This window comes from Crocuta crocuta, unplaced genomic scaffold (assembly GCF_008692635.1).
Source record: "Crocuta crocuta isolate KB4526 unplaced genomic scaffold, BGI_CrCroc_1.0 scaffold96, whole genome shotgun sequence".
NCBI classification, from domain to species: Eukaryota; Metazoa; Chordata; class Mammalia; order Carnivora; family Hyaenidae; genus Crocuta; species Crocuta crocuta.
Window position 1 is genome coordinate 7,604,435 of NW_027531522.1, and position 13,915 is coordinate 7,618,349.

At 44.5% G+C, this 13,915-nt stretch overlaps 2 protein-coding genes across 3 annotated transcripts in view; one reads left to right on the forward strand and one right to left on the reverse strand.

Annotated features, from left to right (window-relative positions):
- Positions 1–2,646, forward strand: part of NSUN6 (NOP2/Sun RNA methyltransferase 6) — a 59,483-nt gene extending 56,837 nt beyond the window's left edge. For both annotated transcript variants that reach the window (XM_077772402.1, XM_077772405.1), the window contains one exon: positions 1,219–2,646. The gene's annotated coding sequence lies outside the window, so the exon portion shown is untranslated. The remainder of the gene's footprint in view (positions 1–1,218) is intronic.
- Positions 1–13,915, reverse strand: part of CACNB2 (calcium voltage-gated channel auxiliary subunit beta 2) — a 127,895-nt gene that overhangs the window by 1,116 nt on the left and 112,864 nt on the right. The window contains exons 9-14 of the mRNA XM_077772481.1: positions 11,668–11,733; positions 10,807–10,916; positions 4,246–4,397; positions 2,648–2,743; positions 1,383–1,568; positions 3–470 (exon numbers count right to left, since the gene is read on the reverse strand). Of these exons, the coding sequence (XP_077628607.1) occupies positions 3–470; positions 1,383–1,568; positions 2,648–2,743; positions 4,246–4,397; positions 10,807–10,916; positions 11,668–11,733 (1,078 nt within the window). The remainder of the gene's footprint in view (positions 1–2; positions 471–1,382; positions 1,569–2,647; positions 2,744–4,245; positions 4,398–10,806; positions 10,917–11,667; positions 11,734–13,915) is intronic.

Consider the following 13,915-nt stretch of genomic DNA (forward strand, 5'->3'; position numbering starts at 1 on the left):
TCCCTGTTCCACTCGCCGGCCTCGTTCCGTCTGCGGGCTAGGCCCTCTCCGTCCTTGTCACAGTAGCGGTCCTTGGATTTATGGCGGCCGCGCTGTCTGTTGCACTCACTGTGGTCTTGCTCGCGCTCCAGGTCCCTGGCCCGGTGCCGAGCCTCCCTGTGTCTGTGCTCGCTGCTCCCGTGGGGCTCGTCTCTATGGTTGTGGTCGCGGTGTGAGGCATAGTGGTCCCCGTGTTCGTGGGGGTAGTCCTCCTTGGGCTCCACGTAGGCAGAGTCTCGGCTCTCCTGGGTCTCCGAGTCAAACGTCTCCTGCCTGGAGAGGCCTCGACTCGTCCCGCCGCGATGGCCGTGGTGCTGAGCTGAGGACCGGTGTTGGGGTTTCCTGACGGGCTCCGGGCAGGGCTCGTCTTCGGCTGGGGCGGCAGAACGGGCGGCAGCAGAGCGCTCAGTCCTCTGATCTCCTTGAGATCCCTGGCAGGGGAGGAAGCCAATGCGGACGTCAGCCGGGGTGGAGGGTCAAGGACTGACATGTCAGAGGAGCGAGCCCATCCATTCAGGTTTTTTCCCCTGGAAGTTTCTAGAATGGAATCTAACCTACTCAGTTTCTCCATTCTTCTGATAACACCCAGTGGCATTTCTGAGGTCTGTACTACATTGTACTGGACTTTAATTTGTAAGTGCCTACAGGAGTGGACAGAGGGACTTTTGTTCCCCCTTAATGAAGAAGTGAAGGGCGGAGGGAATCCTTTTATATGTTCTCTTGGAGTTCAAATCAGATTCAGGTCCCTAAGATTTTTCTGTACGCAAGTGCACATTTAACTACCTCTACCTGAGTACATGTGGAAAGATTAAAAAACGATTAAGATGTGGGCTTTGGATTGAGGGGAAAAAAGTAAAATGTCAGATGCTCCCATAGCACTTAACATGAGGAAAGTACCGTCCTAAGTTCATCTTGTGTATTAATTCATTAATGCAGCAGCCGTAGGGGACAGGCGGCCATCAGTGTTTGTGAGGCGGAGCGCACGTGAGGAACTTAAGCAAACTTCCATACCCAGAGAGCCGTGGCGCCGGAATGTGACCCCGGGCAGTCTGATTCCGTGGCTGTGCTACGGACGGTATAGAAAAATTCTGTCTTGTCTTCTAGAACTTGTAGTTAGGGAGTTTTAACGTTTATATACGTCTGCAGCATACTGGTTACCTGGTTTTTTTTTTTTTACAGGCACACAGCTCCCGCTGACGACAGCAAATGACTCAGCGTTTGCCTCAGTGTGCATGGAGCTGCTCTAACAGGAAGGAGGGCCGCGCTGGGTAACAGGGCGTGGGTCCCAGCCACGTGACCTAGGGCAGCCCTGTTTCTAGAGCGTAGGAAAGAGCTCCTCTTACCTGTGAATTAGAGGCTTGAGTGGGGCTAGTAGGCAGAGCTGAAGTGGCTAGAGTCCGGCTGAGGAGAGGGTTGGGGAGATGGCTGCTGGGAGGGTGGGTGGCCTTCCAGTAGGCCTCCAGGTAGTCGGCAAGGTGCTCGCAGGCGTCCTCCAGCTGGTTCTCGTCCAGGATCACGTCAAACAGCTCCTGCCGGGACAGCCGGGTGAGGCGGCGCAGTCCCCAGCCCCGCGCCCAGCGTCACACGCTCACACGAGGAAGGGGCTCGAGAGCTGCACCGCTCGCCTCATCAGGCTGGCTGACTGTCCTGTACAGGCCGGCTGTGAGGGTCTGGCCACCCCAGAGCACGGCTTACAACCCTCGGGGCTTAGCCAGTAGTCGTCACCAAAACGTGAAAGGTTGTTGAGGACACGATAGCCCACGAAAAACTTCACCTTGGAAATTACTGAGGCCAGATTAGGACGTGAAATTTGGCAGAAAAAAGCTGAAACCACATACGATTTGACAGGGTCCCAACTTAAAGCTATTCCAAGCAATAAAAAAATTAATATAATCAGACCTCTCACAGCTTCTGATATACCTGCATATCAAAACAAAGCCTCAGAGGTGATCGAGAGTCCCAAAGCGTGATTAGTAAAGCAGGGATTAGAAGGAGGAAGGTGTTCTGATTGTTTAGAAATTTGTTTTCACATGGTCTCAAATCAATTTCTCAGTTGCGAAGAGGCAGCAACTCACTCCCTAGTATGAGAAGTGAATAATTAGGGGCGCCTGGGTGGCTTAGTCGGTTGGGCGTCCGACTTTCGCTTAGGTCATGATCTCGCGGTTCGTGGGTTCGAGCCCCGCGTCGGGCTCTGTGCTGACTGCCAGCTCAGAGCCTGGAGCCTGTTTCGGATTCTGTGACTCCCTCTCTCTATGACCCTCCCCTGCTCACACTGTCTCTCTCCCTCTCCTAGAAATAAATAAAACATTTAAAAAAAAAAGTGAATAATTAATCCCAAATAGATCCATTTTATAAACGAAATCTTGGAAACCACGATCTTGTTTCACTTACAATGATAATTAGATACTAACAAACAGCGCCAGGTCACCACCGGACGCACTGTCACTTTTTCTAAGCCGTGATCTAAACAAGTGCTTGTGGGGACGGGTAGCACAATTCGCTTCTTGGGAGTGAAAACCACGGGTCCGTGGAGAGAATCCTCTCCCGGACACGTTTACCTGTCTGGCCTCTGTGTGCTTTCTACATACAGTGCAAGGAGACAACTTACTGGAGGACACTGAGCCAGTTTATCCGCTGCCACCATCTGGACGTTGAGGTGTTTAGCTTGCGATTTCCCTCGAGATTTTATTAACCTTTGTAAAACCTGTGAAAGATAAGGTTTAACAGAAGAATATCTACACTCAGGTAAAGAACAGCTCAATAGACTGAGCTATAAAATGTCTAAAATGGCGGAACTCACATGTAACACACCTCTCAGGTGCAGGCTTCAAAAAAGATACCCAGCTAGCAGGGGGCTTATCCCGAGTCTTACCAGACTTCTGGTCTCATGACTCCTTGGGGTTCTCAATTTTTTAAAACAAAGAACTTTTGTTTATATGAAGTTAAAACATTTACCATGGAAACGAAAACTGAAAATTTTTAAATATTCATTTAAAAAAAAAAACTAAGTTAATGATCAACCCGTTCCATGTGAACCTAACTAATTTTTGTACAACTGTCTACATTTCTTGCAAAGTCTCCCAGCTACACTTACTTTTAATCTGCTACTGTGTATTGTTTTGGTTGAACTACGTGAAGAACTCCATCCTTCAGCAGACAGGGAATTCAGAAGAGGAGGGGTATTTTAGTAGCCTTTGCAGATAACCGGGTACTGTTCTCTACCATTACCCCAAACTACCACTTGTTCTGTTTCTTCATGACAGTCTGCATGTGAAAGCTAAAAACCCTGTCAATGAACTTTTCTTACTCTTAAATTCCATTGATCTGTCTTAAAAATTGAATGGATCTTTTACTATGCAGGATTCGTAACAACAGTCATTCATCACCTGGAAAACTAATGGTTCACTGACTGCTTCAGATCTCCTGACACGTTTCTTACACAACATTAAAACAATGTATTTGCTCTTACCATTAACCTCAGAAAAGTCTGTCTTGTGAGAAGCTGCTAAGCTCTCAGGTAGATGCGAATTTTCTGAAATTCTAATTTTTGTTTGAAACCTTCAGTTTTAGCACTGGTGACAAATGGAGAAAGATTTGCCAAATAAGCAAGTCTGACTAAACATAGGATGCCTAGTGTTCTGTGAAAAAAGAAGCTCCGCGAGTTTATAATTCAGTGTGTCCTCGCGATAACTGCTAACACTGGAGCTGAAGCACTTTAAAGTGTGCTTCCTGTTTCATTACACAGAATATGGAAAAGGCTCAAATTTTACTCCTTTGGCAGGACTTTCCTCCGCGAAGCTGCCTGGTGGTGGTGGTTTCACCTGCGGGTGTGGTCTGGGACCAGGCTCGGGTCACGGGCACCAACGGTTCGACCCACCACTGCTTTTGCAGCATCTGGACAAATGCCAAAGCAGTGAAAACGGAAAATAACGTCTTCCTCGTGTTATGGAAATAATTTTGACCTTGTGGGCTCTCCGGAAGTTTCTCAGAATCTTCCCCCAGGAAACCATGGGCCACACTTGTAGGAATCACTGTTCTAAGCCATGAAACTAACTATACGGTGTTTGCTTATTTTAAAAACTCTTGACTACCCTGTCTCTTCAGACTCCTGATGATAGAAACATAGCCTTTTATAATCGTAAAGCACAGCATAAACACACCACAGTGATGTCTGATTAGAGAGCTGATGGTAACAACCCTGCTTACCTTAGGAGAAGAAATCTTCACATATACTATAATGGGCGCCAAGGAAGTTTTACTAAGTTGAGCTGGATGATTAATAGTATCTGCGTCAAGGACGACCAGTTGCAGTGTTCTTGCAAGTTCGAAAATCCTTTCGATTTCACTCTGAACCTCCGCTGTAAAAGGTCGAGCAGAGTTCAATTACTTTTAAAGTATTTTTAGACCAAACAGAAACAGAGTAAAATGGTACACTGCTTCTTCACTTGGGAGGTAGGGCCGCCCATAGGTTAATGTTTATAAGCAACAGAGCTGATAAAACGTACCCTTCAGAAAGAGTGGTTTCTCCGAAGTACCTGTATGATTGGAGGGCATTCTGTCAGCCAGCTAGAAAATTTGCGGCCCGGCTAACACTTTGTCTATGAGAATCAAAATATTTGGGTAACTGTGCTGCTTTAACTTTCTGTGCTATAAAACTTCACTCCGTGGAATCATTTCATAAAAATGTTATAAAACAGACAGAAACGTAATGTGTTGGTTTCTGAGCACGTTACCATAGCAACTGTCACCACCTTTCTGTTCACTGTACCAGTTTAATCTGTGTTTATACTGTCACCTGTTGGTATGCTTTCTGGATATGATAATCTCGATACATTTATTAACAAGCTGAAACACAATATTAAAAACAGGAGAGACACTAATAGTATCTATAACAAACTTGGCCAGAAACACAGCGCTCATGCTCTCTACCAAAAGACGAACGGTCCTGCAGGATTCCTAGTGTAAAAGGGTAGTTGTGCACCACCGGGGCGCCTGGATGGCTCAGGCGGTTGAGCCTCTGACTCTTGATTTTTGCTCAGGTCATGCTCTTGCAGCCTGTGAGTTCGAACCCCTCATCGGGCTCTGTGCTAACAGCACGGAGCCCGCTTGGGATTCTCTCTTTCAGCCCATCCCTTGCTTGCACTCTCTCAAAATAAATAATAATAATAAAAAAAAACATTAAAAAAAAAGCACTACAGAAATCCAAACTGTAAGATTCATAGAAAAATTATCAACTAAAAACATGCTCGAACACCGAGAAAATTTCAGTCTGTCTACCCCATGATCTCTCTAGAATCTCAAACAGGATGTTCAGTGTTGACGGAAACCATCTATATCAGTACGGTGCAGAGGACAGCTGCGAGGTGCGTATGGCTACTGAGCACTCGAAATGTATCCAGTGTGAATGAGAAGCTGCATGTTTAAACCAGAGTGAAAGAGCCAGAAGCTGCAGAAGCACATAGCTGTACAGCCTTGCTCGCAGCTTGTAGCGTCCACTACAGTCACGAAGGGCGGAGTCCACGAGCCGCCTAGCGCTACAGAGTACCTTCCAAGTCCTCTTCCTTGCTTCCATGCAGAAGATTCCTGGAGATAATTTCAACTAGAGCATTACTGCAGAAAAGAGAAGTCACTCATCACCTGCCTCACATTATGTGTGCGAATAGACTCCTTTCATTTACCTGGAGGCCTTTAAAATCTGGGCTTAAGCCGTCTGCAGCAGCAGCTTTAAAATAATCTTTCGTTACATGCCACTCGTGACAGTCTTGCAGGAAGTAGAAACAAACAACCCGACTTAAGCTTCTCAATCTACCAGTTTATAAGAAACAGAACAATGAAATAAACTACGCTAGTATAATGCAGTTAGCAAACTTTGGACTATGGGAAACTATGGATAAGTGACCCAGACTCTTGAAGCAAAAAGTTACAACGGGGAAAGAAAAGACATGTGGGGAACTACAGACTAAGCAACTGAAGGACCTTTGAACCAATCACTGTGGACTTCATTTGCATCCTGATTCAATTTATATATTTCTGATGCATAAATGAATAAAATGTAAATGTAAAAAATGTATATGGCAATTAGGAAATGATATAAGGCTGAATAGAAATCTCATGATATTAGGGATGTAGTTAAGATATGATAATGGCATTATGGTTTAAATAAAGAGAGTCCTTAATCTTTAGAAATATGTACGGAAATAGTTACAGCTAAAACCTGTCATGATGTCTGGGATTTGTTTCAAAGTAACAGACAGTTGGGGGACAAAGGAGAGGGATGGAAATGAAACCAGACTGGCCATGAAGGTTGAAAGTGGGTGAACACCTGAGGTTCCTTACACTTTTTACTTCCCTATATATTTGAATTTCCTTTAATAACAGTTTTAAAAATAAAAATGGTATATTCTGATTATTTTTTTCATAAGCGTTTTAAAACATTACTCATACTGTTTAGATACTCTCTGTTGATCTTCACATCTTTATTCCAATTATAACCTTGCTGTGGCTTTATAACTTTGTTGTGGCTTAACTGTCTAAATTCAAGTAATATTTTTATTCCTAAGAGTGTAATGTTCTTATGTTGCATTCTCTAAGTTTGAATAGCTAATGTGGATATCTTAGATTGTAATGCTTGACCAACATTACAACTGAAAAATAAAAGAACTTGTATGAATCTTACGAGTACAAATACAGCCGTCTGTCCATTCAAAGAAGTCATGTACCGCCCCAAAACAGTACAACAGATGTACTTAAAGCTTCTAATTTTTCGGAGTTTTCCTTTCCCTTCATGTGATACAGCGGTACATCAGCATATGAACTCCAAAGGCAACATACTTGACTTTTGTTTCTGTAACAGAAGTTTTCTAAAATCTTACCCATAAAGCAAAATTTTACCTATCAAATTATATCTTCACTATACTGGATCTTTCATCCTTTTATAAAAGAAGTAATTGCTGAAATTGGTCTCCCGTATTAAATTTGAGATGAGGTAGATCATCTAAAATTTAAGCTCTACTAAATACAGAAGAATCTTAAGGCATAGCATATACACATATACTTACATACCTGGAATGTTAAAATATCAGTTTTGTACTATGTTGTAACATAAAACACGTTTCCTCTGTAACAGAGTCTACGTAACACCCACAACTTGTAATTTCACATGTTGTATCGGCCCAGAAGGGCCATCCCTGGACCTGCCTGCTAGAAGTACGATTTCCTAGTGCTACCATGAGAAAGGCTGAAATTCCTCAGAGAACCCTACCCCTGGGTTTCCCTGGGAGCAGAGGCTCAGCATTTGCTAATTCAGTGCCCTCGGAGACTTCACTGAGTGAGAACTGACTGCACCTTAAGCCCCGTCCTCTGCCGAGTGCCAGATCAGTATACACAACTGATTGCCTGCTGGGTTATCATCTGTGTGCTTCGTAACACCGCAAATTCAGCCTGGGCACAGACGTGATCATCATCTTCCTTATCCCCTACTCAGTCCACTCCTTCAGCCAAGCTCCCCCTCCTGCCTGCCTTCTCCCCAGAATAACCCCATCAATGACCCAGTTCATGAAAGCAGCACCTTACAGATGGTGCTGGAGGTGGCTTCTTCAAGTTCCAGGTTCAGCAGCTTGCCAGATCCTGGCTCTCTCCTCTCGGGATTCCCTTCATTCTGCTCCTTCCGTTCGCCCCTGTCTGACTTCAGTCCTCTTACCCTCTAAGGTGAATGACGAATGACAACAGCCTAGTAAATGACCTCCCTGTCCAGTTCTTGCCCCGTCTCCACCCTGCGGCGACACAGATGCTTCCAAAGGCACCAGTTTTCTTAGTTTCTGCACGGAGCGCCGCCTTCTTCCCTGAAACCGCTTCACCAGAATCTGAATTTTCCCTGACTTGGCTCTTGCCCCTTTCCATTCTCTTCTCCACAGTGCGGTCAGTGGTCCTTCTAAATCACATTCCTATCATGTCACGTCTGCTTTCCTACACCCTTCTACCGCATCCACAATAAAAGGCGTACAAAGTCCTACATGATCAGTCTCTCTGACCTCACTACCCCCCCAAACCCCTCCCCCTGGCTCGTTCCACATGTGTTACACTGGCTTCCTTGCTGTCCCTTCAACATATCACACATACTCCTACCACAGGACCTTTGCACCTTCAGCTCCCTCTGCCCAAAACAGTCTTTTCACAGGGGCTGTGAGGCCAGAGAATTCACAACATAAATCATTCTGCTAAAATGTTTCCTCAGAGGCTCCCCTGACTTCCACATGTAAAATCACTCTTCTCAGTTTATCTCTACCCCTTGGCCTGCCTTTTCTTTCCAGACCCCTCAACCACAGACTTCAGCATCTCCATCTGTTCACTTCTGTCACATGTTCCTTATGAAATAAGAACTCTATGAGAGCGAGGATCTGGTGTCCTTTACATCTTTGATCTTTACTTATAATAATGCCTAGCACATGGCTGGTACATCCAAGTATACGTTAAATAGATGAATAAGTGCCTAAAGCCCATACATGGTTCTATAATGCCTTAAGGATAAACTCCAAATTCCTTAATGTCTCTGCCTCTTAGGTGCCCTCTCCCACAGCTATGTTGTCCAGAAAAGAACCTATGTTGTCCAGAAGCCTCTATTTACTCGTTTTAAGTCCCCATCGTCCTTTCTACCTCTTTCTCTCCATTTGTTTTAAAGTTTAATTAAAACGGGGCGCCTGGGTGGCTTAGTCGGTTAAGCGTCCGACTTTCGCTTAGGTCATGATCTCGCGGTTCGTGGGTTCGAGCCCCGCGTCGGGCTCTGNTCAGCTCAGAGCCCAATATGGGGGTTGATCCCAGAACCATGAGATCATGACCCGAGCTGTAACCAAGAGTCAGACTCCTAACCAAGTGAGCCATCCAGGCTCCCCATCCCTTTTGTCTTGCCTAATCCCTATCACACTTCGGGTCTCGGGTCAGACTTAGCTTCTCAGAAGAGCCTTTCCTGGTGGCCTAGACCCGCCTGCAGCATTAGCTGTCCGGCAGCCAGTGCAGTGCATGCCCACTGTGCTCACCACTTGTATTTCAATGAGCTGGTAACTTCCTTGCCCTACTGCTAAACCAGGCTCCTCACGAGCAGTGCCTGCATCTAATTCATCTTTTCTATTTCCAGGCTTTATTCAGTATGAAGGTCAGTGTCTAGTTCATGAAGTGGAACAGCCATTTAAAAATAATATAGAGATGGTAGTGACAAAAAGCCTTGTCAATCCAAATAAATCTATTACTGACTTAACTTACGAGTCTAAACAAATTACTGGACACTGTTAATGAGCTGACTCAAGCACTTTGTATCAATTTCTGTGAACATCAAAAATGTATAGAAGGGTCACAGATGGGGGCGCCTGGGTGGCTTAGTCGGTTAAGTGTCCGACTTTCGCTTGGGTCGTGATCTCGCGGTTCGTGGGTTCGAGCCCCGCGTCGGGCTCTGTGCTGACTGCCAGCTCAGAGCCTGGAGCCTGTTTCAGAGTCTGTCACTCCCTCTCTCTCTGACCCTCCCCTGCTCACGCTGTCTCTCTCTCTCTCTCTCCCCCCTAGAAATAAAAATGAAGAAGGGTCACAGATGAAAACGATATGAAAGATTACTGTAAGCAATATATATCATCACATTTTCCCCCTAAAGTTTTTTTTTTAATGTTTATTTTTGAGATATGTGCTGAGCAGTCAGCAGAGAGCCCGACACAGGGCTCAAACCCACAAGTTGTGAGATCATGACCTGAGCCAAAGTCAGATACCCAATTGACTGAGCCACCCAGATGCTCCCCTCCCCCACCTAATGTATTTCTAAAGCTCTATTACCTAAATGTAGTCAGTGAGGGTTTGTTAGATGAGGAACAAAACTGAGTTTTATAAGGCATTCTACATATTACACAGATAAACTTTATTATTTTTAATAGTTCCTCTATGATTTATATGATTATTTATATGATAATTTATATATGATCTAAGACTAAAGATCTCAAACTCTCAGAAAAATTACTTCATAATAAAAGAAACCTAACAGCCCAGTGAGGTAAATGTGTGACAGTGATTAACCGAAAACACCAAGCACCTGCCAGAGGGTCAAAATAGCTGCCAGACAGTCTCATTTGAGCAAATCAGCACATGTTTATAAACAGTATCCAAAAACAACCCTGTCAACATGCTCACTAAAATCTCTATACTGTTTTTACAAATAAGATCCATTAAAAATGGCCAGGAACTGACTTTATCTTTTATCTCAACACCCACCCCCGCCCCCCAACACATGCTGTCCTGAATATGACATAATCACTGATGTATTTCAGTTACTGAGAGTCTTTGGATAGGAGCCATCACTGATGGAGAACATACTATGTTTAATCCTAAGTGCTACAAGGTCGTTAATACCGTCTCTCTCTTCTTTTGTTGTTCAGATGAGGAAACTAGGCATTAAAGACCTCAATGAGCTTGCCCATGGTAACACCGATGCAAAGCCAGGAATTTTTAGAGTCTGTAGACATCAAAACTCACGGTGGTGAGGGAAGGGAAAAAAACACCACAACCAAAACATGAATGCTGACAGCGAGTGGAATATGTAACTCGCAACTATCGTAACAAATCCTTCCGTATCATGAAATCACTAAGCCTGGAGCACCTGCTCCTGGCAACACAAGTCCGTTTCTTCCCTGCTCTGTGACACACAGCGTCAGCATCTAGTTAGAGCTTCTCATCGGCAACCTCAGGAGAGAAACGTTCCAATAGCCTAAGCTCATCAGTACTGCACAGACTTACCTAAGCTTGACCTTGTGTTAGATCTTTCTATTATCGCGTGCTTGCTGGGATTGTTTAACACTGAGCGCTTGGCGAGTGAGATGTCGGCCGTGACCCTTGTGATGGATATCCTGTTGGGGGGAAAGTAATGGAAGACCCCGAGGTTACTAGCTGGATAAGAGGGGATAGACAGACATACATTCCCAAAACCCATCTAAGTTTGAAATATATAGCGAACATTAGTTTCCGATGAAAATCACTCATTTTTAATGAGTTATTAATGATTATTCATTTTTGTTTATCCTGCACCTCCTTACTTGGCATTTATTGTTTGCTTAGCAAGTACTAAGCACTCTACCCGACTGAGAGTTTAGCAGAAGACATGGGCAATAAATAAGAAAGGTAACTGACAAAATAATTAAAAGATCAAGATGGCTGTTGTGGAGAGGATAGATAGGGTGTTGTGTCAGTAAGGAACTAGGGGGGTCATTTTAGGTCTGGGAGAAATGAGAACCCCACAATTTGGAGGCTGCAAACAGCAGGATGACTTAGACCAGAGACAGCCAAATAAACAAGTAACAGAACAGTTGAGTAAAGTAGAAGCCTCACGCTTACCTTTGAAGAAGAAGATAAAACTAAAAACAGGATGTTTGGTGAAAAGCCCTTTTAAGAGCTCGAGCCCCCCACCTCCCCTCTACTACAGAGAGTGACCAGATGATACTCCGTCCCCCGTGTGATATAAGGCCACTGGTTGATTCTCTACAGGCAGTAAAATGCAGGGCCTCTGACCAGGAGACCGTAGGCAGAGTGACAGCAGAGACGCTAGATGGAAAAGAAAGGATTCTAAATGTTGAGAGTCCCCAGCCCTCTTCCCGGTCTTACAGTTTTGATAGCCAGGCTTGCATCCTCCGGGGGTCAGAGTGGAAGATCTTTCCGTGGGAAAACTGACTGCCAAAGAGAAGAGACCCCAAGACAATGACATTGGAGGTTTCCTATGCAGATGGCCCAGTGAGGTTGTCCTATAGGGAAGCCCAGAGCTGACAAGTGCCACCTGTGAGCACAGGATTTCCAAGTGATCGTGTGACACCCCCATTCTTAGACGGGAGCATCGCAGCGTTCACCGAGCGCCTGAGGAAAAGCTCTGAGAGTGACCAAAGCACATAGGAAAATCAATAGTATGAATAATATAGGTGATTCTTGAACAACATGGGGGTTTGAGGCACCAAAACCCTGTGCAGTCAAAACACACAGAGGGGCATCTGGGTGGCTCAATCGGTTAGGCGTCCGACTTCAGCTCGGGTCATGATCTCACAGTTTGTGGGTTTGAGCCCCGCGTCGGGCTCTGGGCTGACAGCCAGCTCAGAGCCTGAAACCTGTTTCAGATTCTCTACCTCCCTCTCTCCGCCCCTCCCGAGCTCCTGCTGTCTCTGTCTCAAAAATAAACAAAATAAAAAAATTTTTTAAATCCATATAGAACTTCTGACTCCCCCCAAACTTAATTAATAGACTACTGTTGACTGGAAGCCTTACCAATAATGTAAACAGGCTATAAAAACATATTTTGTATGTTATATAAAATTATAACTATTTATATATATATATAAATAATAATTCTGTATTCTTATACCTTTCTCTTAATTTTCCAGTATTTCTAATTGGTTCACTGGCAAGATTTTTGAAATGGTCACAATTCTTCCCCCAAATTTTCTAATAGATTTATTGAAAAAATTTCTCATAGGGACACCTGGGTGGTTCAGTCGGTTAAGTGTCTGACTCTTGATTTAGGCTCAGGTTCTGATCTCACATTCTGTGAGATCAAGGCCCGCATCGGACTCTCCACTGGCAGTGTGGAGCCTGCCTGGAATTCTCTCTCTTCCTCTCTCTCTACCCCTCTCCTGCCCATGCACACATGCCCCCTTCCTCTCTTTCTCAAAAAGAGGCAGGAGCGCCTGGGTGGCTCAGTCAGCTGAGCGTCCGGCTTCTGGTTTCGGTTCATGTTATGATCCTACAGTTTGGTGGCTTTGAAACTGGGCTCACACCAGGTTCACACCAGGCTCTGTGCTGGCAGTGTGAAGCTTGCTTGGGATTATCTCTCCCTGCCCCCTCATGCTCTCTCTCTTTCAAAATAAAGAAACATAAAAAAAATCCTCATAAGTGGAACCACGCAAGTTCAAAACCATGTTGGCAAGGGCCAGCTATATTCAAAGTTGAAAGCTAGGAGATTATTATATCCAGGAAACTGTGACAAATTTCTATTTAGAAACTCAGAATGAGTTGCTGGAAATTAAAACTAACAGTAGAAATAAAAATTCAAAAGAACACCTGGAACATAAGAAAATCTAAAGGGTGAAACAAAGCAAAAGGCAAATGGAGAGAAAATAGAAGACATGAAAGTTAGGGACTTAGCCAGGAGATTCAACATCCAAATAATAAGAGTCCCAGAAAAAAAGAGAATCAAAAAAGCAGAGGAGAGGAGACCAAAAATTAATTCCAGAATTAAACGTCTGATTTTCCAAATTGAAAAGAGGAGACACAGAATCTGAAGCAGGCTCCAGGCTCTGAACTGTCAGCCCAGAGTCCGACATGGGGCGCAAACTCACAAACCGTGAGATCATGACCTGAGTCGAAGTCAGACACTTACCTGATTGAGCCACCGAGGCAGCCCATGTGTCCTGTAATTCTTAACAGCAACGATAGAAGCCAGAAGATAATGGGGCAAAAGGTTGTCAGAATTTTAAGGGGAAATTATTCTGATCAGAATTCTATAGCCATTTTAACTCTCAGTTAAATGGGAGAGTTGCTTAAAAACACTTTTAGACATTTGGGGGCCTCAAAAAGTTCTGTACTTTTCAAGGGAAACTACTAGAGGATGTTGTTGACTGAAATGACAAGGTAAACCTTTCAAGAGCTCAGTGGATCTAAGGAAAGGGGGCTCCATCCCAAAAGGAGGGCGAAAGGAGTCCCAAGAATAAAGGTGAAGGATTTCTCAGAATGACAGAAGGCCTCCAGAGGTTCAGGAAGACAAAGCTGAGTGATTACCGGATGCATTTCAATACATTCGGTGGGGGAGGGGGTGGAAACACCAAAGAAAAAAAGAATTATGGTATATAGTATGGCTCATCTGCATATT